Genomic DNA, 26,670 nt, shown 5'->3' with positions numbered 1-26,670 from the left:
CAAATAAATAAATTCTTAAAAAAAAAAAAAAGACTCAAATGCTCTTATAAATTACTTAAATAAACATTTGGCTAAAATGTTTAAAACTGTGTTTCCCAGGTTTATTACTACCAGTCTTTTGATATACAATTTAAAGTAAAAATTAACACAATATGCAAAACCAATAAAAAAAAATCTTACTCAAATTCAACCAGTTCCTTTTTACTGTGATTTAAAAAAAAAAAAAATTAAAACTTCTATTGAGTAGGATTAGTATACTATCTCAGGACATGAAAAGGTATCTCATGGTAGACAACAGAAACATGGGCAATCTAAAGCCAAGAACATTCTACTCCCATGAAGCAACAAGCCCCTCAAAATTCTGGTATGAAATCTTTCTCCATATTTAAACTTTATGTACTATTCAAAGTATGCTCATAACTACCTGATCAAAGAAAAGTTAACCAAACTACCTGACCGTCTACTGTAGCGGTCTTCCAAATAGAAAAACAAATTTCAGAAGTAATCTATTTGCTTCTATAGAACACCTTTTAGACAATCTTCAACTGAAATTAAAACCACACTTCCTCAACAGAAAAACTTTTAGCTAAAAAATACTGAGGGCTACTAAAATCTAAAAGAACACTATAATGAGATTTTGGTGGGTGCTTAATAAACATCAACATGCCAACCAGAGGAGTTAAGAGGGCAGAGCAGTAGGGGGACCCTATGCTTGCCTCGTCCCTCGAACACAGATAAATAAGTAAACATCAACATGCCCGAACCGCACAGCAGATGAGTTCAGCTAGAACAGTATGCTGCATTTGCAGCCAACAGCAATCATCATCAGGCTAAAGAAAGACAGGTTTTTCTTGTCATCTTTATTCAAGTATTTCACAGCAGTTATATTACAAATTACAGTAAATGTTCAAAATTCCAGAATTCAAAAATTAAATAATTTACTTCAAACTAATGTAAAATGAAGTCAAATGCAAAACATCAATTTAACACAATTCTAAATTAAACTATAAACCCAAAACAGACCATAGCTGATGAAGTCTACTTAATCTACAAAGTAGACATACATGACTGAAACCAAAAAGGACTCCCAAAATCTAAATAACTGAATGTACAAAATACAAAAGATGCAGGTACAAGTCCAAATTCAAGCTTACATTATGATTACAAATTATAATTATAGTAACAATGGCATTCAGCTACGGGACCTGACACTGAAGATACCTACTGAATAGCACCATAGCTGAACCAACTTAATCAAAAAATGGGAAGATATTACCACCCCACTCCCTAAAAATAAAATCCAGTAAACCTACAAATACATTGGCATATGAGAAAAATCAAGTCATGAAAGGACATAAAACAAAAAAAATTAATCACAGGTGAGATTCAAGCTCAAAAACACAATTAACTCCACAGCCATCAGTTTCAACCCTAGTGCGGTTCCATTATCTTCAAAAAGCTCCCATGGTCCCCACAGCTGAGCATTAACTATTGTTGGGCTGTGCTGTGATACATATTTTACTCATCGGAGAGCAAAGTTTTACACAGGAGCTATCATTTATAATGCTCACAATAGGAAATAAGAACAGAGGTCAATTTGTACATATTTTTGCCAATGCTATACAGCAAAAATTAAGAACTTACAGAAAGGTAAACAAAATTGAGTCCACTTGGATAATTTCACAAACTGCTTTAAACTATAGAACCACCAGATATCTGTAAAGTAAGCAAAACGGGTATGTGGTTTGGGGGGGGCGGGAAAGGGGAGCGAAGAAGTTGATACAATTTCAGCTAATTGTGCTCCCCTTGGCATTAGATTGGCTTTCTCTTTAAGACCTAAACTGTTCAAAGTGGCAGTTCCTATCATACTGAGGTTGCCTCCTATTTCTCCATCTATATCAAGGTTAAAATAAAAAACTTGATCTTTTGGAAGCATTTTAATGCGGAACATAAATAAATTTCCCTTGTCAAACCCACTGATGGCTCAAATCTTAATTAACTTGTACAAATTTAGTGACCTACTAAGAACATGTGCGTTTTTTTTCCTTTCACAAGTGCTGCTGTTACTTGAACAGAATGCTTTTGAATTAGAGTAACTGGAATAAATATTTAAAAAAAAATAGTGCAGCAAGAACCTGAGACTTGCAAAAAACCCTTTTAGCAGAAACTTGCTACAAAAAATCTGCTACATCTTATTTCATCAAATCTTTAAATTCTGTAACAATTTCCATCAAAATACAAAATGCTAATGTATTAGACAGTAAAATAGTTTGAACTGGTATGATGGTAATAAATACTAAAGAAAGCATGAAAATCCTCCCAATAATCAAATTAGAGGTTTCAAATAACCTCCCCTTTAAAATGGTTCATCGTTAATCGCACTTGCCCACCTTAAAAATACAGTGTGTCTACATGGGTAGCATCTTGAATTATATGACTGAGTATTACGAAAACTTCATAGACTAGGTATAAAGAAAAAAGTGGCATTTTAAAAAAATTAAGCTATCATTAGAAGGCGCAAAATGTTAATGTAAATGCAAAGAAGCACTTAAGATTACTGCAGTAGCCTACGGCCAAAGTGTGCGCTCTGCGCGGGCATCGGGCATCGGGCACACTACAAACAGCCAGAGACAAGGAGACAAGTACCTTAGCTTCAGCATGTAAACGGTGGCAAAGTGATTACAGGACCCTGTAAACACTACTGGTAACTAAAATACAAAAAGCTGAGGTAGCTCAGTATCTCTGCAGTAGTCCAAGACCATTTGCTCTAATTAAAACCCAAACTACATGTGTTGCATATATTGGAAAGACACACCTGCAGCTAACGGCTATAATGAATGAAGATATCAAGCCAACTTGTCAAAATTTTCTACTTTTTTTGTTTAAAAATCATCTGGTAAAAAAATGTCACTGCACTCCCTTTGCCTCTTTGCAACTGCCTAGACTGTGTCTCCAAATTTGTAGAAAGTTTTTGTAAAACTAGTAACCCATAATTAATTTTAGGTAAGTACAATTCACAGAAATCACTCAACAAGATCCAAAATGGGTTCCAATCAAAATGAATAGTTGTGAAGGTAAGCTTACGGTAAGGGATTTAAACATTAATACTGTTATTCAAGGACCATACCAAAGCTCACCTGCAACTATGCAGAAAGAAAATGAATTTTATGGAGCTTCTGACAATTCCTCTTTTCTGTCCATTGGCAAGTCCTGGCTTTAAAACAAAACAGTAACAATTCACTATACATGAAATCATTCTTCTCTGGGAACTCAAACATTAATAACATAATATTATAAATTGCCACTGAGAGAGGAAAAGAATGTCCCCATCTATCTAATTTCTGGTCATCATTGTCAGCAATACTGTAAAGTGTGTAAGTTTTTTGGTGGACTGTGTATTATTTGTTGTTGTTGTTTTATTATGTGTTTCTTAAACAGAAACAGACCATACAGGAAAACTTACCATTTTAGTATATCGTGTGGCTTAATGACTGTCTTGATTGAGTTCTGAAAACAAGATAGGCATTTTATACCAAACACTGGTTGCCTCTTAATGACACAGAGTACCAAAACTTATTTTCAAGGTTCTGACCAGACATTCTAATTCATTTGCTACAAACAAGCCCATTCTTTTGTTTAGCCTTATCTTTCTCAAATGAATTAAAAGGCACATTAAAGGCAGTTCTAAAGAGCCTAATCTAATTTCATCCAGTTTCTTCAGTTTCCCACCAGAATATACCATAGCCAACTCTAAAACAGGTTTCAGTCCATTACCCAGAGGAAAAAATAAAAACAAATATGCTTAAAGGAGTAGAAAGGAGAAAAACAAAACAAAACACAAACAAAACAGGTTGCCCACTGTTTAAACAATTCAACACAGTTAGAACTGCCCCATCCAGTTTCCTCGTGTTTGCTGGTCTGCTCCCTAAGAGAGAAGTCTCCAAAAGAGAGTGCACGAAAAGAGGAGCAGAAGTGAGAGCAGTTTCTGTAGCACCAAAATCTCCAATCTGTGGGGTTGTATTTTTTATTTGTGGAAAATACAACGTGTTTCTGAAGTTCTGTTTGGTTCTTGTAGGCTGGTTGGTTTCAGGTACCTGAGACAATAGCACCAAATTCAACAGAGAGAAAGAATGAGTGAGAGAGCACTTTACACCAAGGCTCTGCACATAATTGGTGCAATTTGAAATTGAATGGCTCAGAAGACTGCTCTGTCAGGAGCAGATTGGAGAGGATAAACCACTCATCTTGAAAAGTTCATAGGAATGTCTCAAACATATGAACTGTTCTTTCCATCTCCTACAAGGGGAAAAAAAAGTGCATGTTATCTATTAAAGAAAAGACAAAAGTATTACGGGAAAATTCACTTAATTAACTTTTTAGAGAAAGAATTTTAGATACAGGTTAAGCTTTAAGTATTTTCTGATTATAATACTATAGCTACTCCATAAGACTATCCGCCCTAGACACTTCCAAATGCCTCCTATTTGATATTTAGGCTATTGAAGATGATGCTAGTAACATTCAGTGAGTACTTAATATGCCTGATATTGTACTAAGAAATTTATATATATAAATAATTTGTCAGCTAATAAACAACAAAGTCAGAATTTGAGTACAGGTAGCCTCATTTCAGAGCCTGAGCCCTTCCTTTACTCATATTCTCTCAAAGCAAAATGAATGTCTTCAGTATAGTAAAACTTGTACCAAAAGTAGAAGGCACTGTTCCCATAGCTATTCACTCTTATCAGAGCTGAAAACAAAAAGGAGGGAGGGGGGGAAAAAAGCCAGAAAGAGTCGCTGCCATCACCACAAGAAAGGCCACTCACTGATGACTCTGCTATAGATCCCTTCCCTCCCTAAAAAAGGCCCCTAGATTACAGGGTTCCAAGTCCCCTACTGAAAAATGTTTCACTGCTAAAGAGTATTCAATCCATTCAAGTTAATCAAATGGCAACCCATGTGAATAAACAAGTTTTGGAATTTAAAAATAAAGAACTCTACCCTACACATTTCATTCAGATGGCCAAGTGTCCAAAACATCTAAGACATTTGGTTTTCCTTTCCCCCTTTAAACACCTGAAATTATATGCTACATCTCTGTACAATAGGCCAGATTATCATCTGATCAGTAAGTTCTCAGATCAATGAAAATCACTCTTGCTAAATATTTCATATTATTACTGAATAAGGAAAAAAGTCAGATTATAAAACAGAATACACAATATGATCCCAATTTTTAATATGTATTCACATACTTATACACATGTTATGCTCATCTAGACATTTTTTCTAAAGATTTTATTTATTTGAGAGAGAGACATAGCAAAAGACAAGAGCACGAGCAGGGGAGAGAGGGAGAAGCAGGCTCCCCGCCGAGCAAGGAGCCCGACTCGGGTCTTGATCCCAGGACCCTGGTATCATGACCTGAGCCGAAGGCAGACTCTTAACCGAATGAGCCACCCAGATGCCCCATCATCTAGACATTTTAAAAGATAGAAGATATCCCATAAGATTAACACTGACTAGTTTCCTCTAGATGGTGGGATGTGGATGATGTTTTTATTTTCTCATTTGTGCTTTCTTATTATTTCTATATACTGTATAATGACAGTGTAGATTCATAAAAATGTAACTCATAAAAATGTGATTAGAAAATAACTTTTAAATGCTCTCTCCCTTTGATTCAAGTCCAGTATTATTGAACATGGAAAAACAATCACATCCTCTACATATAAATCTTTAATATACTAGAAATGCTCCTTGAGAGCAGGGACTTTGTCTCATTCATTTTTTGCAGCCCAAACATCTAGCACAGTATCTGGAACTATAGGCATTCAATAAGTATTTAATAATCAGACCACTAGATAAACAAACTAACTGGCAAATGAACAGGGAGTCTAAGTCACTTAGCCATTTAGTGGGTCTATGTTTGCTCAGATGACCTCAAAAAGCAGAAGTGTGGCTTAATGATGTAAATTATATGAACAGGTAGAGGCGCCTGGGTGGCTCAGTTGGTTAAGCGACTGCCTTCGGCTCAGGTCATGATCCTGGAGTCCCGGGATCAAGTCCCGCATCGGGCTCCCTGCTCGGCGGGGAACCTGCTTCTCTCTCCGACCCTCCCCCATCTCGTGCTCTCTCTCTCTGTCTCATTCTCTCTCTCAAATAAATAAATAAAATCTTAAAAAAAAAAAAATTATATGAACAGGTATAAGTTCATATTTATAAGGAAGAACTCACTACGGCCCAGAGTTGTCTAGAAAGGGAACAGTTCGGGCACCTGGGTGGCTCAGTTGTTAAGTGTCTGCCTTTGGCTCAGATCATGATCCCAGGGTCCTGGGATCAAGTCCCGCATCGGGCTCCCTGCTCAAGCGGGAAGCCTGCTTCCCCCTCTCCCACTCCCCCTGCTGTGTTCCCTCTCTGTCAAATAAATAAATAAAATCTTAAAAAAAAAAAATAGAAAGGGAACAGTTAGGGCACTTGGGTGGCTCAGTCAGTTAAGTGTCCAACTCTTGGTTTCGGCTCAAGTCATGATCTCAGGGTTGTGAGATCAAACCCTTTGTCGGGCTCTGTGCTAGCCTCGGAGTCTACTTGAGATTCTCTCCCTCCCCCTCTCCCTCTGCCCCTCCACCCGCTCACACACTCACTCACTCTCTCTCTCAAATAAATAAGATCTTTAAAAAAAAGAAAGGGAACGGTGCACCTCTAAAGTGTCTAAGCAAAAGGACAACCACTCCTTCATGTGGCCATCTCATAAGACTAGATCTGATGAATAAGATGACTTTTAAATTCTCTTCTAATCATTAATGGGGTGGCAAACAGGTCTCACTGCCCAGGCCCACTCCTTTAATCAGCAGTGGCTGCCTAGGTGGCAGTGGTAAGGACTGTGAGGCCATCCCCACATAGGCCCAAGTGATATGCTCAGTGATCTGTCAGTAATAAGCAAGGGACAAGAGAATTGTGGCACGCTATTCTAGGTATTTGCCAACCCAAAAACCACAAAATTCTGTTTTGATAAACAAAGAATCTCAGATTACCTCTGTCCTGAGATAAAATGATACAGAAAGGATTTATTCTTCAAACTATAACTCTTAATGAGTCTTCTAATCTTAAATCTTCAAAACATTCTTCAGTTACTTGGTGAAAGATACAGACTAAAAAAAAATGTTTTCCTCTTTTTTTCTTTGGAACAAGTTAAAGCACATATTTGTTTATTCTAAGGATGAACTGAGCACTTACCTCTACAAGTTGTGATTTGTCATAATCTTTACGATGACGATAGATGCACTGACTAAGAAGAGAATATAATCTCTCAAGTTGATCAACTGCCAGATTGTTGCTTTTATCTACCAACAAATCAAGCAATTTCTAAGAAAAATTAGAAGAGAATAAAATGAAGTTTGCTTTCATTTTCACACTGAAACAGTTATATTCAAATGGCTAAGCAATAGACACCATCGGCTATGGTGTAACAATGACACATTTAGAAGATCCTAAGGCTTAGTTTATTACCCAGACCATTCTCTAAGCCCCTCAAAACACACAAGACTCTTTTTTTACTAGAAGCCCTAAAGCACATATATTCCTAGGTTAAAGCAAGAGATTATCATAACTACTTTTATTCAACTGCCTGCAAACATACTCAAATCTCTTTCCATTCATGTAAGACTGACTGGGAATAGCGAAGCTTACCTTCAATCTCTCGTGATCAACTATAAGGGGTGGCACAGGCTCAGAGGGCTCTTCTGGAACCAGTTCCAGGCTTGTTGTTTTTGCCTGCTCTAAAATTAACTTACGGTATTTCTTTACTTTAGAAGCACCTACAATTGAAAAAAAAAATGCACTGCAGCAAGTAAAAGTTAAGAAAAATCAAGCTTAAACAACTATAAATTCTTCTACCCACCACAAAAACTTTTTGGAATAAGGGTATATTCTTTAAATGATAACTTTTTTTAAGTAAGTAACCCATATTGAAGGAAATTAAACCATAACTATGAAAGCCAAGTTATGCCAGAAAATCATCAATAAACACATCCACTTAAAGGAAGAGAAAAGCAATCATCACCTCTAAGCACTAACCTATAAACAGTCTTCACTTTCTTTATGATAGCCATCATTTTAAAATTTAGAGCTTTCAGAATTGGAAGAGGGGAAGCAACCTAGAAAAGCAGATACTCACACCAAGTGAGGCCAACCTGTCTATATATTTCCCTTGCAAGTAAAAAAAAAAAAATATTCCTCAAAATTAACTGAAATTTATTTTTCTCTTTTACACTGCCCAGATTTCTATTAGAAATTAATCTGGTTTCTAACATTTTTTTTTTTCTTAAAAATGTAAGCCCATTTAGGGGCACCTGGGTGGCTCAGTCATTAAGCGTCTGCCTTCGGCTCAGGTCATGATCCCAGGGTCCTAGGATCGAGCCCCGCATTGGGCTCCTTGCTCCGTCAGAAGTCTGCTTCTCCCTCTCCCACTCCCCCTGCTTATGTTCCCTCTCTTGCTGTGTCTCTCTCTGTCAAATAAATAAAAAATCTTAAAAAAAAAAAAAAAAGAATATTAAGCCCATTTAAAGTGTAATAGGGCTAGTGATCTTTCCTACCTCAGAGTGAATTACTATAATCTAATTATTTTCTTCTCAACATCATACTGAGACCAGCTACACTGGAAAAAAAAAAAAACAGAAATTTTGAGGTGGCTGAGCATAATGTGACAGCACCAGGCATTCTAAGGGATAGAGAGGGCAGATAGGCCATAAACCCTATGATGCCCTAGGTAGGCATACTCTAAGAAGAAGCCAAGGGAGAAGGAACACAAAGACAAACTCAAACTGTTTGAACTTTATTTTTTTTTAAAGATTTTATTTATTTGTCAGAGAGAGAGAGAGCACGTGCAAAAGCAGGGGGAGCGGAAGGGCAGAGGAAGAGGCAGGGTACCTGATGTGGAACTCAATCCCAGGACCTTGAGATCATGACCTGAGCTGAAGGCAGATGCTTAATCAACTGAGCCACCTAGGCACCCCTGTTTCAGAACTTTATAGAGGACCTGTCCCATGTCACAAACACTAAGGAGAACCTTCCTCCTCCCTCCTGCGTTAGTTCTCTTATTCCCATGTCTTTAAACAATTTTCTCCAATCAATGCTTGCTATACAGATAAATAGTAAAAGAACCAAAGTATTGCTTTGGGAAACATATACCTCCATGTAGCAGAGAAATTTTATATTTCAGATAGCCTCTAGAATGAAAGCCTTTATTTACAGTTCAATTAATATATGCTAAGAGTTTTGTTGAGACTTTACAGATGCTCATTACCAAATCCACGGACATCCAGGAGCCTGAGAACTTGAACTAGGTAGGTAACACTGCCCTGACAGTTACAAGTGACAACTTCAGATAAAGCTTTTATACAACAAGTATCTTTAAAGTTTTTAGATAACCAATTGAACATAATATTAATTTAAACCTTTTCTGCAAGCATACTAAAATCTCATAGTGAAAGAACATTACTCACCTCATACCCAAAGCGCCTTATCAGGAAGATCTCTTCCTTTCTCCCCACTCTGTCCCAGTCATTACTTAACCCTAGCTTTAACATATGTTTAAAATTCTGTCTGTATGATAAATATAAATAAATACCAGAATAAATACTGCCCTTAAAACTACCTTCTATTATTAAATATTGAGGAGAAAGAAAAATTCTCAACAGATAGCATTTAAGAACATGGGGCACCGAGGTGGCTCAGTCCGTTAAGCATCTGCCTTCGGCTCAGGTCATGATCCCAGGGTTCTGGCATCAGGTTCCCTGTTCAGTGGGGAGCCTGCTTCTCCCTCTCCTGTTCCCCCTGCTTGTGCGTTCTCTCTCTCTTTGTCAAATAAATAAAATCTTTTTTTAAAAAGACCAGTACACACACATCTCTCTTTATCCATTAAGAGAATTCTAAGACTGAATAATATCTTCCTACTTTCTAATTCTGCTAGAGGGCTCAAAAACTGTCAGCAAAAAACCTTCCCACATAGCCCGAATCCCAGGCTAAAGCAATATATACTCCACACCACTGAGAGAACATAACAGAATTTCAAAATAGGTTAGTTATAAGAATACCTGTTCAGGATGAAAATGTATATTCAAAGGGTAGATCTCTAACTCACCCCATCCCACTATGGGCTAAAGAATGATAAACAAAGCAGGGCTAGAAACTCTCAGGCCCCCTATTCGGCTGCTGCTTAAAAGAATCACACAGCCATAGGAAGGTGGGAGCTAGCAGAGTGCTCAGAGTCTGCAAGAACAAGGTAAATCTGACAGCACAGGTTCTACTGCTTCCTATACCACTGGCTTTACAAAGCAATGGAGCCTGTTAGACTCAACATCCCTTAGATTCAACTAACAGTGAATGCCTGGAATGAATATATCTCAGTATGTGCCAGGTACGAGAAGAGGCAATTAATATACATGACTTATTTAATCCCCACAGTGACACCACTCTGAAGTTTAATTTACAAAATAGAAAAACAAGGTTGGAGAGCATAAGTTACCAGCTCAAAGTCACATGATTATAATGAACAGGATTATAATGAACCATTCCATTGTTAAATTGAATTTAACGTGAGTGTACGTAAGCGTAGGATACCACACTGCTCTAGTATCCAAGTCTTCTCAGCCCAGCCTACCCCACCCCAATCATTCTTACTAGAATTCCATCTTCTTAACACCTGTGGGTTTACTCAACCTTTAACCATAAATCCATTAGGATAGGGATAATAATCAGGTGGGAGGCAAAAGAGTAAGCAGCCAGGAAAGTAATGCATTCTAGTCCATAACCCTCCAAAACTTCCACCAAAAATTTACTAGGCATGTGTATGTACACTTTCCTAGGGAAAAAGATGAAAACTTTAACAGATTCTCAGAAGGGTATAACTGCTTATCAACTAGTGCTACTGGGGACCAAACAAAATATGCCATTAGTTAACTCTGGAATTTAAAATTTCAGATTTTTTAAAAAATATTCGCTCTACCTTCTTTATCCAGTTCTGCATCTTTAACCTCCACTTCAGGGCTGGGTTCTAACTTCTCATTACTGCTACACTCCAGGGCCTCTAGTTTCTCAGGATCATCTCCATGATGTTCATTTGAAGTTTCTGGTTTTTCTTTTGACTGGTCCTCCGGGACAATCTTTTGTTCAGAACTACCTTTGTCTCCACTACCACAGAAAGAAACTACTTCAGCTTTGCCATTCTGACACTCCAGAACTGGTATTCCTTCAAAACTGTCAGTGGAGGCCTCACCATTTAGACAGCTTCCTTTAAGGAAAGGCTCCTTCCTAGATGTCTGTTCTGGATTGAGAGAACCGCTGCTGTTGACAAGCAGAGACTCATTGGAACTTTCCTCTTCAGTAGATGCAAAGTTCTCCTTCGTGCCCGCTCCACTGTTAAGCCTCTGCCCCTGGTCCATGTCCATGATGTCACACGATGATTCGTCATTGGTCATAGAGAGGTCTCCAGTCTCTTCGCCATTTTCTTCATGGCAGTCAGTGCTTACCTCAAACTCTCCATTCTCTAGCAACTTCCTGTCCTCCGTATGGTTCTCGTAGTCTGCAAATTTAGTGTCCTCTTCATCTTTTTTTAAATTATTGACTTTCCTTTTCTTAATAATTCCTTTACCCCACTGTGATCGCCGCCTTGATTTTCTCCGAACTCGAACTATTTTAGAGAGAAGGAAAACAGGTATACAGAACTTGGAGTGCAACACTTGTTTTACAAATGTTCACTATATCAAGACCCAAAAGAAAGTACATCCATACCAGTGTAACACCCAAGAACGACTTAGCTCTTGACATCCATGCTGACTAACCCTCACAACCTACCAGTAGAATGAATATGAAGTCAGAAACAAACTCTGAAGAATGACATTTTTTAAAAAGTTGAGTATGAGTTTACCCAGCATTAATTTTTTTCTACTATCCTACATTCTACTTTACAGCTGTTCCTAATTCCTAACATCCAGGGGCCAAGCATATAATATGTACATTTAGAGAATGACCAACCACATTACCAGGCTACCTATAAAATGGGGGGCCACAGACCCAGATTTCCACCAGGAAAATGAGTGCTTTGCCAGCAAAATCACCCCAAAGCTCCTAAACCATGAAAGAAAATGAACACACGATCCAGTATATCAGACAGAACTGTTACAGGTGTCCCACAAAGAACTATCCACAGAGTGCCTGGGTGGCTCAGTCGTTAAGCATCTGCCCTCGGCTCAGGTCATGATCCCAGGGTCCTGGGATCGCGCCCCGCATCGGGCTCCCTGCTCAGCGGGAGGCCTGCTTCTCCCTCTCCCACTCCCCCTGCTTGTGTTCCCTCTCTCACTGTGTCTCTCTCTGTCAAATAAATAAAATCTTAAAAAAAAAAAAACTATCCACTGCGTCTCCTTCCAAAAGAAGGAATCACCCACAGAAAGTACGGTAGTGGACAGAAACCCTATGAAGTTTATAGAGACAATCTGGTTAGACAACTGTTAGCCTCCTCTACTATAAATGGTTCACCAAGCAGGATCAATTGGTTACATAGTTGTTACTTGAAAATATGTAAAAAAAAAAAAAAAAAAGGGGGGGGGGGTTGGTGCCTGGGTGGCTCAGTCGGTTAAGCGTCTGACTCTTGATTTCGGCTCAGGTTATGATCTCAGGGTCCTGAGATCGAGCCCCATGTCGGGCTCTATGCTCAGCATGGGGTCTGCTTGTCCCTCTCCCTCTGCTCTTCCCTCCACTCTCCCTCAAATAAATAAACAAAATATTAAAAAAGGAAGGAAGGAAGAAGGAAAGAAGGAAGGAAGAAGGAAAGAAGGAAGGAAGGAAGAAGGAAAGAAGGAAGGGAGGGAGGGAGGGAGGAAGGAAGGAAGGAAAGAAAGAGAAAGGAAGGAAGGAAGGAAAAGAAAGAAAACGTGGAAAAAGTTAAGCCCTCTGCTATCAAGGCAGCAACATTAACAAACGTTGAAAATAAGTATTTTGTCAGTAACGTAAAAAGGAAGACCTACAGAAGTTGTAAAGACTATATTCATCTCTAGATGCCAGAAACCATCATGAGTTTTATGAGTAATCCCAGACAGTGGGCCCAGGAATCTTTAATTCCCCGTATATGTGTTTACAAACTTTTCATCCTTTCAACTTTAATCCTTACTGAGTTCTCTGTAAAGACACTAAAGTATTCACAGGAAATGGACAAATGCTGTTATATTACTTTTCTTTCTTATCTAATAATAAATCTACTAAAGGTTTCTGAAATCATTTCCCAAATTCAAATTATTTTGTCACTTGGTTCAAAATATATTTTGCCTTCAAAACCATATCATTCTAATCATCTCTCCATTCCTTTTTCCCCTACTAATTTCTATTTTCACAATTTACACTTACAGGGTAATTGGAGAAGAAATTTCTGTTATTAGTTTACTGTTAAAAGCTGTACATAAGCTAAAGTGATGGGCATTTTTAAGTACTCTATTAACTATATGAAAAACTAGGGCCACGTGGGTGGCTCAGTCGGTTAAGCGTCTGCCTTCAGCTCAGGTCATGATCCCAGGGTCCTGGGATTGAGCCCCGCATCGGGCTCCCTGCTCAGCAGGAGGCCTGCTTCTCCCTCTCCCACTCTCCCTGCTTGTGTTCCCTCTCTCGCTGTCTCTGTCAAAAAATAAAATCTTGAAACAAAAAAAAAACTGTATGAAAAACTAATCCAGTCCACATTAAAAGTGAAAAAAAAATTCAGCCTGCTCTTTCTCTAAAAGGTGGAACTACTAGGTTTTTACTGACAAGTCACTCCAGACATTCTGACCTCGCTTATTCTCCAGCCATGCAACCAAAGCACAAATGGTTCCCCTCTTCTTTCCTCACTAAGCCATCTAACTCTAGAGCAAGAAGCAGCTAAACTCTGTTCAGTCAAGAGCCAGCTCAATTATTTGATCTGTAGGCACTAAGCAAAGGCTTAGAAGGCCTACTGAAGCAAGTTTATTTCTAACACTTTCATCCCAGCTAAGAACAAAGAAAATATTCTCATTCGGGAGAAGGTCAAACTAGAGATATTTTTCTCCTCCTTATGTAATTATTTCTAATGGTGAGTATGATTTTTGGTAAAATAAGAGAAATTAATCATATAAGCTCCAGAAGAATGGGGATTTTTGTTTTAAGCACTGCTGTATCTCTACGGCACCTGGCATGTGGTAGTAGTATCCATTTATGGAACTAATCTTTCACATACTACTTCCTTTTACAGGGGCACTTTGTGTGAAAAACCAATATGGGGGCACAATCTTTAGAGTCAATTTTTATAGCCTCTCTGAGAAGCCTGTTTCCAAAACTAAGACATTAGGAAAGCAACTCTCTCTTAGGGATATTTAGATTTATAATTCAAGTAAATTAATGTGAAACAGACAAATGATGAGCCACATATGCCATCTACTGGTAAGAGAAAACAAAACTCACATTTGTAGATTAAAATAACATTTAAAAGAACTTAAAATGCTTAAAGGCAATTTTCAATGGGTTTTAGTAAATATCTGTATCAGGTGCAGAGAATATACAGGATTTCTTTTTTTTTTTTTTTTAAAGATTTTATTTATTTATTTGACAGAGAGAGACACAGCGAGAGAGGGAACACAAGCAGGGGGAGTGGGAGAGGGAGAAGCAGGCTCCCCGCAGAGCAGGGAGCCCGATGCGGGACTCGATCCCAGGACCCTTGGATCATGACCTGAGCTGAAGGCAGTCGCTTAACCAACTGAGCCACCCAGGCGCCCTATACAGGATTTCAAGGTTTAAATTAGAGTGCTACATTATATAATCCAGGTCATGATCCAAGATACAACTCCACCAAATAGCTTTAATCAATTTCATGGAACCAAATGTGCCACTAAGTCCTTCAAATTTTCTCACATATGGATATGCCAAATATCACAAAGAGAAGAGCTAAAAAAAAAAAAAAAATGAGTCTGATAAATTCATTCAAATTCAACGCCACTGGTGAAAGAACATATTATGGCCAGGTTTACTGACAGTTTCAACAGTATGACCACCTTTATACCAGAACAGCATATATCTTCCAAGGGTGGCTATCTTCAGCGAAACATATGGACTGTATTAAGAAAATGCTGTGTTCATTAACATTTGTCTTTCAGAAATCTTCTAAATTAGCATGAATGAGGACAAGTGAAGAAAACCTAGAACAACGAATTTTCCCTTTCTAAAAACATCTCACTTAAACAAAACTAGATTAAAAAGGCTGTACAGATTCTTCAAACTGAGCACAAGATATTCTCTCAGAAAAATCAAAGTCCTATTGCCACATTGGCCACTCTCTTAAGTCAAAGTTGCTCCTTTCCACATAAAGAGAACAGCCTATGTATTATACAGCAAGGAATTAGGATTGGAGGCAGGGGTAGATGAAAAGTGTTGGCTCTACATCTCTATCCAAAAACCAAAGTTTAGGGCGCCTGGGTGGCTCAGTCAGTTAAGCGGCTGCCTTCAGCTCAGGTCATGATCCCAGGGTCCTGGGATCGAGTCCCACATCAGGCTCCCTGCTCAGCAGAGAGCCTGCTTCTCCCTCTCCCTCTGCCTGCCTCTCTGCCTACTTGTATTCTCTATCTCTCTGTCAAATAAATAAATAAAATCTTAAAAAAAAAAAACAAAAAACCAAAGTTTAAAACTAAAAATATTCAAGCCTAGTTCAATGAATAGCAGCAAGTAGTGAATGTAGATAGAAAAGAGCAAATATGGTTAGAGAAGTATACTTCTGATTCCACATCCTACTGCACAAGCTCTTCACCTCTGAACAGAGAGAAGATGAGATGACCTGTGGGAACACAGCAGCACCTGGTCTGTGTCCCCAACTCCTAACAAATCTGCATACTTCCCAGCCATTCCCACTACTGGATAACATGGTCTCAAACACTCACATGCACATTTATTTGCAGAGTTGTGCCAGACATCCAATGGATTTCTTTGTTTGTGCCGAAATGCCTCTTCAACTCTAGTTTCGGTCTTCCGAGCTCCAGTGCCATGAGGATTTATTTGTTCTGCTGTTACCGATAAGCCTGCAGGCAGAAGATAAGCAACACCTATTTAAATATTCCCAGCTACATAAACCAACATGGTAAAAAAAAAAAAAAAGTCTGAAATATAGAACTAAGTTTTAGTCATTAATTACACCTGGACAGTTTGTAATTCAGATGAAAACAGTATCTTTTGTTTTAAGATGGGAAAGAAACTGATATAAAATCATAAAAAATAAAAAAATAAATAACCCAGCAAGGAACCTTACGTTTACTCAGTTTAATTTGCAAAGTCACATATTCTTATAACTGTAAGACAATGAAAATATTTTGTCTAAAAGTTATTATTTCTGCCATCTTAGAATTTATAAGTGTTTGTTGGGTCATTAAACCCCATTCACATGAACTGTTTTCGTCTGGTATTAGCTGCCTGTCACACCACACTGCAGTAAGTTTGGTTTTCCTACATTGATCTTCCTAAGAGTAACCACTCCATCTCAATTTCCTTCACTAGACTTGTTTCTTCTATGTGGTTGTTAAATATTGATGTTTCTCAGGGTTGTCTCTGGAATCCCTTTTCTTCTCACTCTGATCTATACCTTCTACCATAAAGTATCATTCAAGCCTTCAGCTTCTATCACCATTACATAATAATTCCCAAATCCATGTTTAGCCCAAGCATCTCTTAAGCTTCTGACCCACATATCCAACTGCCTATTTGGTATCTCCAACTGGGTATCGTAAAGATGGGTCAAATTAAAGCTAACTAGTTTATCTTTCCCCACCAAAAAACCTGTTTATCCCTATCTCTACAGGATATTCCCTCCCTATCTCTCCCCACCAAAAAACCTGTTTATCCCTATCTCTACAGGATATTCCCTCCCTATCTCTACTGGTAGGATTAGCATCTACTAAGTCATTAAATCAGTAATATGGGCAGCCAATTTTGACTCTTCCTTTCCTTCACAATGGCCTCCAACCCTGCCCCAATTTACAATGATTCTATATCTATTCCCACTTCATATTAATTAAAACTCTGCACAACTCCCAACAGCATTTTCCCCCAAAAGCTTTAATGAGATACAACTTACATAACAAAAAAATCACTCATTTTAAGCATACAATTAAATGATTTTTAGTGAAGTTACAGAGCTATGCAATCACCACAGCAGCCCAATTTTAGGTAACTAACCCAGGCCACCACGAATCTACTTTTTGTCTCCACAGATTTGTCTTTTGTGAATGTTTCATATAAACGGAATCACACAACAGGTGGTCTTTTGTGACTAAATTCTTTCACTCAGGATAGGGTTCTTGAAGTTCATCTATGTTGTACCATGTATCAGTAATTTGTTCCTTTTTATGGCTGAGCATATGCCATTGTATGATATACCATTTTGCTTACACATTCACCAGTTGATGGACATTTGCATTGTTTCCAGTTTTTAGTTGTTATGAACAGTCTTTTATACGGGCATATGTTTTCATTTCTCTTGGGCTGTTTCCAGGAGTAGAATCACGGGTCATATGGTAAATGTTATGCTTAATTTTTTAGAAACTGCCAAACTGTTTTCCAAACTGGCTCCGACAGTTTTTTGACTGGTCTCTCATCCTCCTATCCTGACACATTGAGACCTTACTATTTCCTGCTGCCAAAGCAATTTACCAATTCGTTCCACAGCTTAAAATATTTCAATGACTCATATTGACTATGGCAATGGTTCTCAAACTTTAGTGTACAAAAAAAAACACTTGAATAGTTTGTCAGCCTTACTACTCTCAAAGAATCTAATTCACTCAGTCTAATAAGCTGGGTATTAGGCACACACACTTTGAAAAACACTGACCTACAGGATAAAGTCTTAAGCTCCTTAGCATTGGCATTGATCAGTTCAAATATTTATAGGACAGAGTTCTAGGGCCTGCAGTAGAGCTATGAATAAGCCATTCACAACACTTACATTCCAAATAAGGAAGGGAGGCCCCCCCCAAAAAAGACAAAATGCCATGCTATGGTGACCAGAGCCTATATTAGATTAGGTGACCAGGGAGGACCTAAGGAAATAGAAAAAAAGCTTCTTAATTTCAATGTCCTGGACTCAGCTCGCCTCTTGAGCTCTATTTCCCACCATTCCGTACAGCTTCAGCAATACCAGTTTGTCGTTCTTCAAATATACCATGTTATTTCATATCTCTGTGCCTTTACACATGCTATTATCTGCTGTGCTTACAAATACCTCTTCCTCCTCTGTCACTGCCTCCCTTCTTCTGTTCCACTAGAGACAACACTCCTATATTCATTCCCTAAACTCTAGGCAAAATGCTGGGATCCCTACAAGGAGGTCTCTCCTCTGTGCCTTAAACATGTTTCAACCAACTCATACACTTCAACTGTACTTGATTTGTTTTACAATTCTGTCTGTCTCTTACTGAGTTCTTCAAGGACAGGCTTATACACTGAATGAACAAACCACATTTGCTAATTCTATTAATTTTATATTTATAAAACTGCACATAAATGTCAATAGGGAAAACAAAAACAGTATTCCTAAAAACTTTTAAAAAGTAAATCCTCTACAGATATGAAAGCCTATAAACCCTTTAAGAATCAATATTTAATAGATATACTCCTGCAAAAAAAAAAAAAAATTCACTGAAAAGAACTTTCTGTAATTTGTATTGCTGCACTTACTAAAACTCACAGAAAGTAAAATTTTAAAATATCTTTGAGAATTTACATGACACATTAGTATCAAAAATATATAAAGTCTGTGCCTCAAAGTAGATTATTTTCATAATGCCAGCAACCCTGAAGAAATGTCATTTAGTAACACTCAGTGATTCTTGGTCTTCAGGAGCAAATTCATTTCTGTAACTTACCTCTTTTTATTCTTGCTTCCTTAATTTCTTCACAGAGTTTATTAAATTCTGGATCCAATTCTGCTGCGATGATGGCATGTGCAGTGTCCTTCAGGGTACAAGCCCTGTGCCTAATTATTTTATCTGTTAAAAAAGTTGGAAATAAGTATTTTTTAAAAAAGTTGGTATACTTTACTATATAGATAAATGAAATAACATTAACAAAGGGCATCTTAAAAAGAGAAAGAAAAGAATACAAACATTTAAATAAAATTGTAAAAAGCATTTCCAGGTGAGAAACAAGCTCATTTAAATGATGAGTAAAAAATAAATATAATAAGCCACTTAGTCACCTTGATAATACTCTGAGACCTGTATTTTTTAGAACTTCAAAGTACAGGTGACCCTTGCACAACACATGGGGTTAGGGGTGCCAATTCCCCACACAGTCAAAAACCCATATTTGACTGCCCCCCAAAATTTACTAGTAATAGCCTAATGCTGACCAGAAGTCTTACAGATAACATAAATAGTCCATTAACACATATTTTGTATGTTAAATGTATCATATAATGTATTCTTACAATACAGGTTGAGAAATGAAAATGTTAAGAAAATCATAAGAGAAATTATATTTAAGGTACTGTACTGCATTTACTAAAAAAAAAAATCCATGTATAAGTGGACCTAGGTAGTTCAAACCCGTGTTGTTCAGGGTCAATTGTACTAAGTCTATTTAACAACTCATTATCTCAAAGATACAAAGCTTTATTTTCTGTTTTAAAAAAAACAAAAATGTATGATTTTCAAAAAAAATTTTAAGAGATTCAGAGGACATTCACCATATGCCCAGCACCAGAGTTGCCATAGATGAATACTGAGAATCAGAAAATCTTACATAATTTTCTCCATAAGTGAAAACTGGTCAAAACTGTGAAGAATATAATATATCCTAAGTAACAGTGACCTATTAAAAAACTATAACAGGGGCGCCTGGGTGGCTCAGTTGGTTAAGCGACTGCCTTCGGCTCAGGTCATGATCCTGGAGTCCCTGGATCGAGTCCCGCATCGGGCTCCCTGCTCGGCAGGGAGTCTGCTTCTCCCTCTGACCCTCCCCCCTCTCATGCTCTCTCTCAGTCTCTCTCTCAAATAAATAAATAAACTCTAAAAAAAATAAATAAATAAATAAAATAAAGTAACTATAACAGAAACAAAAAAAATACAGCAAGACACTCTAAGCGAAAGACTGCAAGATAGTATATAAATTGTCAGTAAATCCAGGAAAGAAATACACACACCAGTCTAGGTAAACTATACCTGACACGTGCACTAAGTCTCTGCTTTACACTAATTCAGAAGCTCTCATTCATGAACAACACAACATAAAAAGTACTCCCGAGAGCTATGCAACTCTGAAATATTAAAAGTCAAGTAAAGGAGCGCGTGGGTGGCTCAATCAGGTAAACATCCGACTCCTAATTTCGTCCCCATGTCAGGCTCGCACTCAGCAGGGAGTCTGCTTGTCCCTCTCCCTCTGCCCCCCATATTCTTTCTCTCTAAAACAAATAAATAAAATCTTTAAAAAAAATAAAATAAAAGTAAATATATCAAGGTCACTTATTTTACAAAGTATCAAGAACTAAAACCCCAAGTCTCAAAATAACATCTGCTTTTTCAACCCTAGTAAAGGCAAATGTATAGACAGACATTTTATTCATAACTTTTCTTATTAGGAAGCCATAATAGTTCATTGTGGAAATCTTACAAAAACATGCAGCACTCAAAAGGCAACACTGGTATATTTCCTTCCAATACATTTTCTCTAAACATTCATTCAATAAATATTGGCAACTGTACCAGGACCTGAGCCAGGTGATAGCTACATGGTAGTGAACAAGAGAGGTCTCCACTTTAGTGAGAGAGGAGAGCAAACTGAACAAGGGTGGGGGTGGGGGTGAGGGTGGTGATGGTGAAAAGGAGAAGATTACAGACTATCAAGGATAATTCTCCAGCTTCCTGCATGAAAAATGGGAAAATGGAAGTAATACTTACAAAGATGCAAAAAACTAGAGAATAAATAGAGAGGGAAAGAGAAAAAAGTCAGAAATTATGTTTATTTTGATACGTGTAAAAAATAAATATCCAAAAGGAGGTCATGAAGATATGGAGATAAATGAATATAGGTCTCAAGAATCTATGACCAAAAAACCACAACAACTGTATAATCTGACTTTATTATTTAACATTCTGTACTTCCCTAAGTCTTAAAAAAAAAAAGACCTATTATGGTATAGAAGAGATAATTAAACTGTACATATTTAAAGTATACATTTGATCACACCAAAAATAATAAAATACCTAGAAATAAACTAGAATAAAATACAGAGGAATAAACTTAACCAAAGAAGTGAAAGACCTGTACTCTGGAAAATATAAAACACTGGTGAAAGAAACTGAAAGTGACACAAACAGATGGAAAGATACTACATGTTCATGGATTGGAAGAATTAATATTGTTAAAATGTACACACTACTCAAAGCAATCTGCAGATTCAATGCAATTCCTATCAAAATAACAACATTTTTCACAAAACTAGAACAAATAATACTATAATGTATATGGAATCACAAAAGACCCCAAGTAGCCAAAGCAATTTTTGAGAAAGGAAACAAAACTGGAGGTACACAATTCCAAATTTCAAGATGTACTACAAAGTTCTAAGAATCGAAACAGTATGGTACTGGTTCAAAAACAGGCACACAGATCAAGAGAACATAACAGAAAGCCCAGAAATAAACCCACGCTTATATGGGCAATTCATCTATGACAAAAGACACAACAATATACATGAGGAAAAGACAGTCTCTTCAACAAATGGTGTTGGGAAAACTGGACAGCCACATGCACAAGAATGGAATTGGAGCACTTTCTTATATCATACACAAAAATAAACTCAAAATGCATTAAAGACTTAAGTGTGAGACCTGAAAGCATAAAATTCCTAAAACATAGACAGTAGTTTCCCTGACATCAGCCTTAGCAACATTTTTCTAGATAAGTCTCCTCAGGCAAGGGAAACAAAAGCAAAGTTAAGCTACTGAGACTACACCAAAATAGACCATTTACTTTCACTGTGATTTATGTGATTATTAGTAAGGCTGCTATTTATTTTTCACTTGTCCCATATGTTCTTTGTTCCCTTCTTTTTTTTCTTACTTCTTTTGGATGTGTACTATTTATGATCCCATTTTATCTCCTTGTTGGTTCATTAGCTCTATTTGCCGCACTATTGCTAGCCCTCTGTGAGCTCCAAAGGGTATTTCCTTTCTCTGGTCTCAGACAGTTTCCTCACATGTATACACCAATCAGTGTTCAGCTCAAAACTGGAGGAGGATCTTCTGCAGATCTCCAGACTGCTCTCTCTATGCAGCTTTCTTTCTGCCCTGAGAACTCTACCTACTTTGACTTCCTTACGTTCCCAGCTCTGTCTCTGTAATTCAGGTAGACTTCCAGGCTCTGCCTGGGCTCTTCCTTCCTGTACCACAGTCTGGAAACTCTCCAGGCAACTACAGTTCTCATCTTTTGGGGAACACTATCCTTCATTTCCTGGTATCCAATGTCTTCAAAATTGTTTTTTCATACATTTTGTTCAGTTTTTTTTTTTTTTTCACTGTTTCAGGCAGGAGGGAAATTCAGTTCCTTTTATTCCACCATAGCCAAAACCAGAAGTCTCCTGATAACTTTCAAATATCCTTTGAGAACCAAACCATAATGCTGTGTAAATATCCAAAGTAGGATGTACCTTAATTTTTCAAAATTATTGCTCTACTGTTAGAAGTTTTAAGTTGCTCCAAATTTTAGCTACTACACATAAAAACCTAAAATAAACATCCTTAGAAGTAGCTGTACTTTCAGGTGATAATATGTGGTGCATGTGACACCACAATTTTCTGCCACTGGCTTTCTACCTCAGCTTGAAAAAAGCTAAGAAAGAGGTGAGGTTAAATATAAAGCCATGTATCTGACACATAATCACTCTAAAATACCTCAATGGTCTTTCTTTTTAAATATATGCCTCCTGCCCATATTCCATTCCCAATTAAATGGGAAATGAATGAATGAAAGCATGAATGAATTCCATAAAAATTTCCCATTGGTGGGCACCTGGGTGGCTCAGCTGGTTAATCATCTGCCCTTGGCTCAGGTCATGATCTCAGAGTCCTGGGATCGAGGCCCACATCAAGCTCCCTGCTTGGCGGGAGGCCTGCTTCTCCCTCTGCCTGCCGCTCCCCCTGCTTGTGCTCTTTCTGTCAAATAAATAAATAAAATCTTTAAAAAAAAAAAAATTCCCATTGGTCTGAAGGATAAGGAATTTATTCTGAAGAGTATCTGCATTTGATGAGAAAGAGTATTTTTCATGTGCCATCATTATAAGTATTTTTAATCATTCTTAGCTTAGAATTGTGTCTATGTTTATACACAGCAAAGAATCATAAGCTTATAGAACATTAAAACTAGAACAGATGTCATGTCTTCAAACGTCATCTTTTTTGAGAGGTAGGGGGGTAATCTTAGAACCTTACAAGCATGTGATGAAAATGAAAAATTACACATGTATACAATTTTGCATGTTGTTGTTCAGACTCTCTCATGGACATAAGACTTAAAATCCTTGTTTTAAAATGTAAGTTACATATTTACCATTTCTTTTGTCTTACTTTATGATCTTAAGATTCTCAAAATCCATGTAATATGAAAGTAACATAAGCACAGCAAAAAAACACACACACTGGCTTTGAGGACAGAACTCAATCCACTCAGTTGTGCCATATAACATTTGTGGGTTTGCACACAAAGTACATAATCTCTGAGCCCCAACCCCCTTAACATCTATAAAATAAAAGTATGACCACCCATATTTGCCTTTAGTAAAAACTAATGATTATTGGGACAAATTGATGAGCATCTATAAAATTAACAGCATCACTACTTTTCTTAACACCCAAAATACAAATAATCCTGTCACGAAATGGCAGAAGACATGAACAGCCATTTCTCCAATGAAGACATACAATGGGCCAACAGACACAAGAAAAAATGCTCAACATCACTCAGCATCAGAGAAATACAAATCAAAACCACAATGAGATACCACCTCACACCAGTCAGAATGGCTAAAATTAACAAGTCAGGAAACAACAGATGTTGGCAAGGATGCGGAGAAAGGAAACCCTCTTACACTGTTGGTGGGAATGGCAAGCTGGTGCAGCCACTCTGGAAAACAGTATGGAGGTTCCTCAAAAAGTTAAAAATAGAACTACTCTACAACCCAGCAACTGCACTACTAGATATTTATCCAAAGGATACAAACAGTGATTTGAAGGGGCACCTGCACCCCAATGCTTATAGCAGCAATGTCCACAATAGCCAAACTTTGGAAAAAGCCCAGATGTCCATCAACAGATGAATGGATAAAGAAGATGTGATATATATATAGATATAGATATATAGATATATATATTATACATATATATGAATGGTAGAATATTACTCAGCCACCAAAAAGAAAAGAAAAGAAAAGAAATCTTAACATTCCACTATGGATGGAACTAGAGGGTATTATGCTAAGCAAAGTAAGTCAATCAAAGAAAGACAATTATCATATTACTTCACTCATATGTGAACTTTAAGACACAAAACAGAGGAGCGTGGGGGAAGGGAGGGAAAAATAAAATAAAATTAAATCAGAGAAGGAGACAAACCATAAGAAACTCTTAACTATAGGAAACAAACTGAGGTTGTTAAAGGGGAGGTGGGCGGGGGGATGGGGTAACTGTGTGATCAGCATTAATGAGGGCACTTGATACAATGAGCACTGGGTGTTACATGCAACCGATGAATCACTAAACTCTACCTCTGAAACGAATGATATACCATATGTTAATTAATTGAATTTAAATAAAATAAAATTTTAAAAAAGAATCACTACTCTATGAAAGTAGTAACTATTATCAGTGTATCTTTTGTATTATGGCAAACAGAAGGATATTAGCTGTTTTTTTTTCAATAAAATTATTAAGAAAGATTAACATTTTAAGAAAAACTAATTTTTTATGGGATGATTTTTCATCCTAAATTATTTCATAAAAAAGAAATTTCATGTATTTACTGGCTCATATCTGCATTATGTTATCATGTCTCCATTTTATAATTTCTATCTAATCTGAAACTCCTTCAGTTAGTACCTAACAAGAGAACAATTGATGAAATTTACTCACTAGCCACATTTATTAAGAACATGCTCCATACAGATACCTGTACAGATCCTGTTTCCAATCACCTTACAGTCGAAAACAAGAGATAAGGATATGTAAACAAGTAACTACTTCAGGGCAAGGGGGCGGGTGGTGGAGAGGTAGGTAAAAAGTGTCTCAGAAAAGTTACATAGTGCTATGATTCCAAGATGAAGGGATTACTTATAACTGTAAGGACATCCAAAAAAAACTTTCATGAATGTAGCATTTAATATTCCTTGAAGGGTAAGTAGATTTTAAAAGATATAGGTAGTTTTAAAAACAATGTACTCTGTAACTTATACCTCAATAAAACTGGTTTACAAAGAAAAAAATGTACACAATCCCAGGAGGGGTAATACATTTAACAAAGGTACCCTAAGTTCCAACAGTAAGACTGGACCTAAATTGAGAACTGGGACCTAAATTTCCTAGGGGAGGATTCCTCCTAGGCTTCTCTCCTTTCTCTTTCTTTTCTACACACCGATAACTCCAACCATGTTTCTTGCCCAAATGTCTCCCCATCTCCAGAACCATATGCACAACTACTACTCTGTAGTATCTTTTATCTGGGTGAACCAAAAGTTAACTCATACTAACACGTCCAAAATTAAATACAGCATACTGCCCATAAACCTGTTCCTCCACTGATTTCTTTCTCATATTCCTTAACCACTCAGACCACAAACTGAGGAGTCATTCTAGATTTCTGTCAGTCACATCTAATAGATCCTTCACTAAGCTCTCTATGTTCAAGCCCTCCACTAGTTCAATCTCTGCTGCCACTGCAACTAAATTTTAATTGGTCTTCTAACCTCCATCTCTGCACTCCCATGACCTCTACCCCAAAACTGATCCTGCCTGTAATACTATACTCTTAAATGCAAATCAAATTGTATCACTTTCTGTCTCAAAACCATCTAATGGCTCCCTAGTTTTTCTAAGTGTAGAAAAGTAACTCTGAAGTCCTTACACAGGATCAAAAGAAGATAGGGAACTTCGTAAGACATTTATTTATCTGCAGGACTCTCTACTATGTAGGCTTTAGGCATCTTCCAGGCCAGAGCTGTACATTTCCAGCACTTACCACAATTTATCCGTGACAGAATATGTCATACATGGATGCTCAGTAAATGGAGACTTGGTGATTAGGGGAGTAGATTCATTTCCCACCACTCTTCCACTCTATTCTCCAGCCACATTCACTTTCTTTTTATAATTTTGTACACTACTTCTCTCAGCCTGGAAGGAATGCCCTTCCTACTCTTATTCATTTCTAGATAGTGTCTTCTCCTCTGTGCTCTACTCACACTGTGTACATATTTATAACAGAGACCTTATAAAACTGCATTATTGGAAAACAGTATGGAGGTTCCTCAAGAAGTTGAAAATAGAGCTGCCATACGATCCAGCAATTGCACTACTGGGTGTTTACCCCAAAGATACAAATGTAGGGATCCGAAGGGGTACGTGCACCCCAATGTTTATAGCAGCA

At 37.4% G+C, this 26,670-nt stretch overlaps 1 protein-coding gene across 3 annotated transcripts in view; it reads right to left on the bottom strand.

Moving 5' to 3' along the window:
- Window positions 1-845: 845 nt before the first annotated feature.
- The window catches only part of LOC102744156 (ATPase family AAA domain containing 2B), a 102,366-nt gene continuing 76,541 nt past the window's right edge, over window positions 846-26,670 (bottom strand). For all 3 annotated transcript variants that reach the window (XM_031040102.2, XM_081832163.1, XM_081832164.1), the window contains 6 exons: window positions 18,903-19,025; window positions 15,927-16,064; window positions 11,006-11,689; window positions 7,690-7,817; window positions 7,237-7,365; window positions 846-4,296 (listed from right to left, as the gene is read on the bottom strand). In XM_031040102.2, coding sequence (XP_030895962.2) covers window positions 4,255-4,296; window positions 7,237-7,365; window positions 7,690-7,817; window positions 11,006-11,689; window positions 15,927-16,064; window positions 18,903-19,025 — 1,244 coding nt within the window. In that variant the 3' untranslated portion in view covers window positions 846-4,254. The remainder of the gene's footprint in view (window positions 4,297-7,236; window positions 7,366-7,689; window positions 7,818-11,005; window positions 11,690-15,926; window positions 16,065-18,902; window positions 19,026-26,670) is intronic.

This window comes from Leptonychotes weddellii, chromosome 10 (genome assembly GCF_054177405.1).
Source record: "Leptonychotes weddellii isolate Sample4059 chromosome 10, ASM5417740v2, whole genome shotgun sequence".
Taxonomy (NCBI): Eukaryota; Metazoa; Chordata; class Mammalia; order Carnivora; family Phocidae; genus Leptonychotes; species Leptonychotes weddellii.
This window is presented reverse-complemented; position numbering and strand designations above follow the sequence as displayed.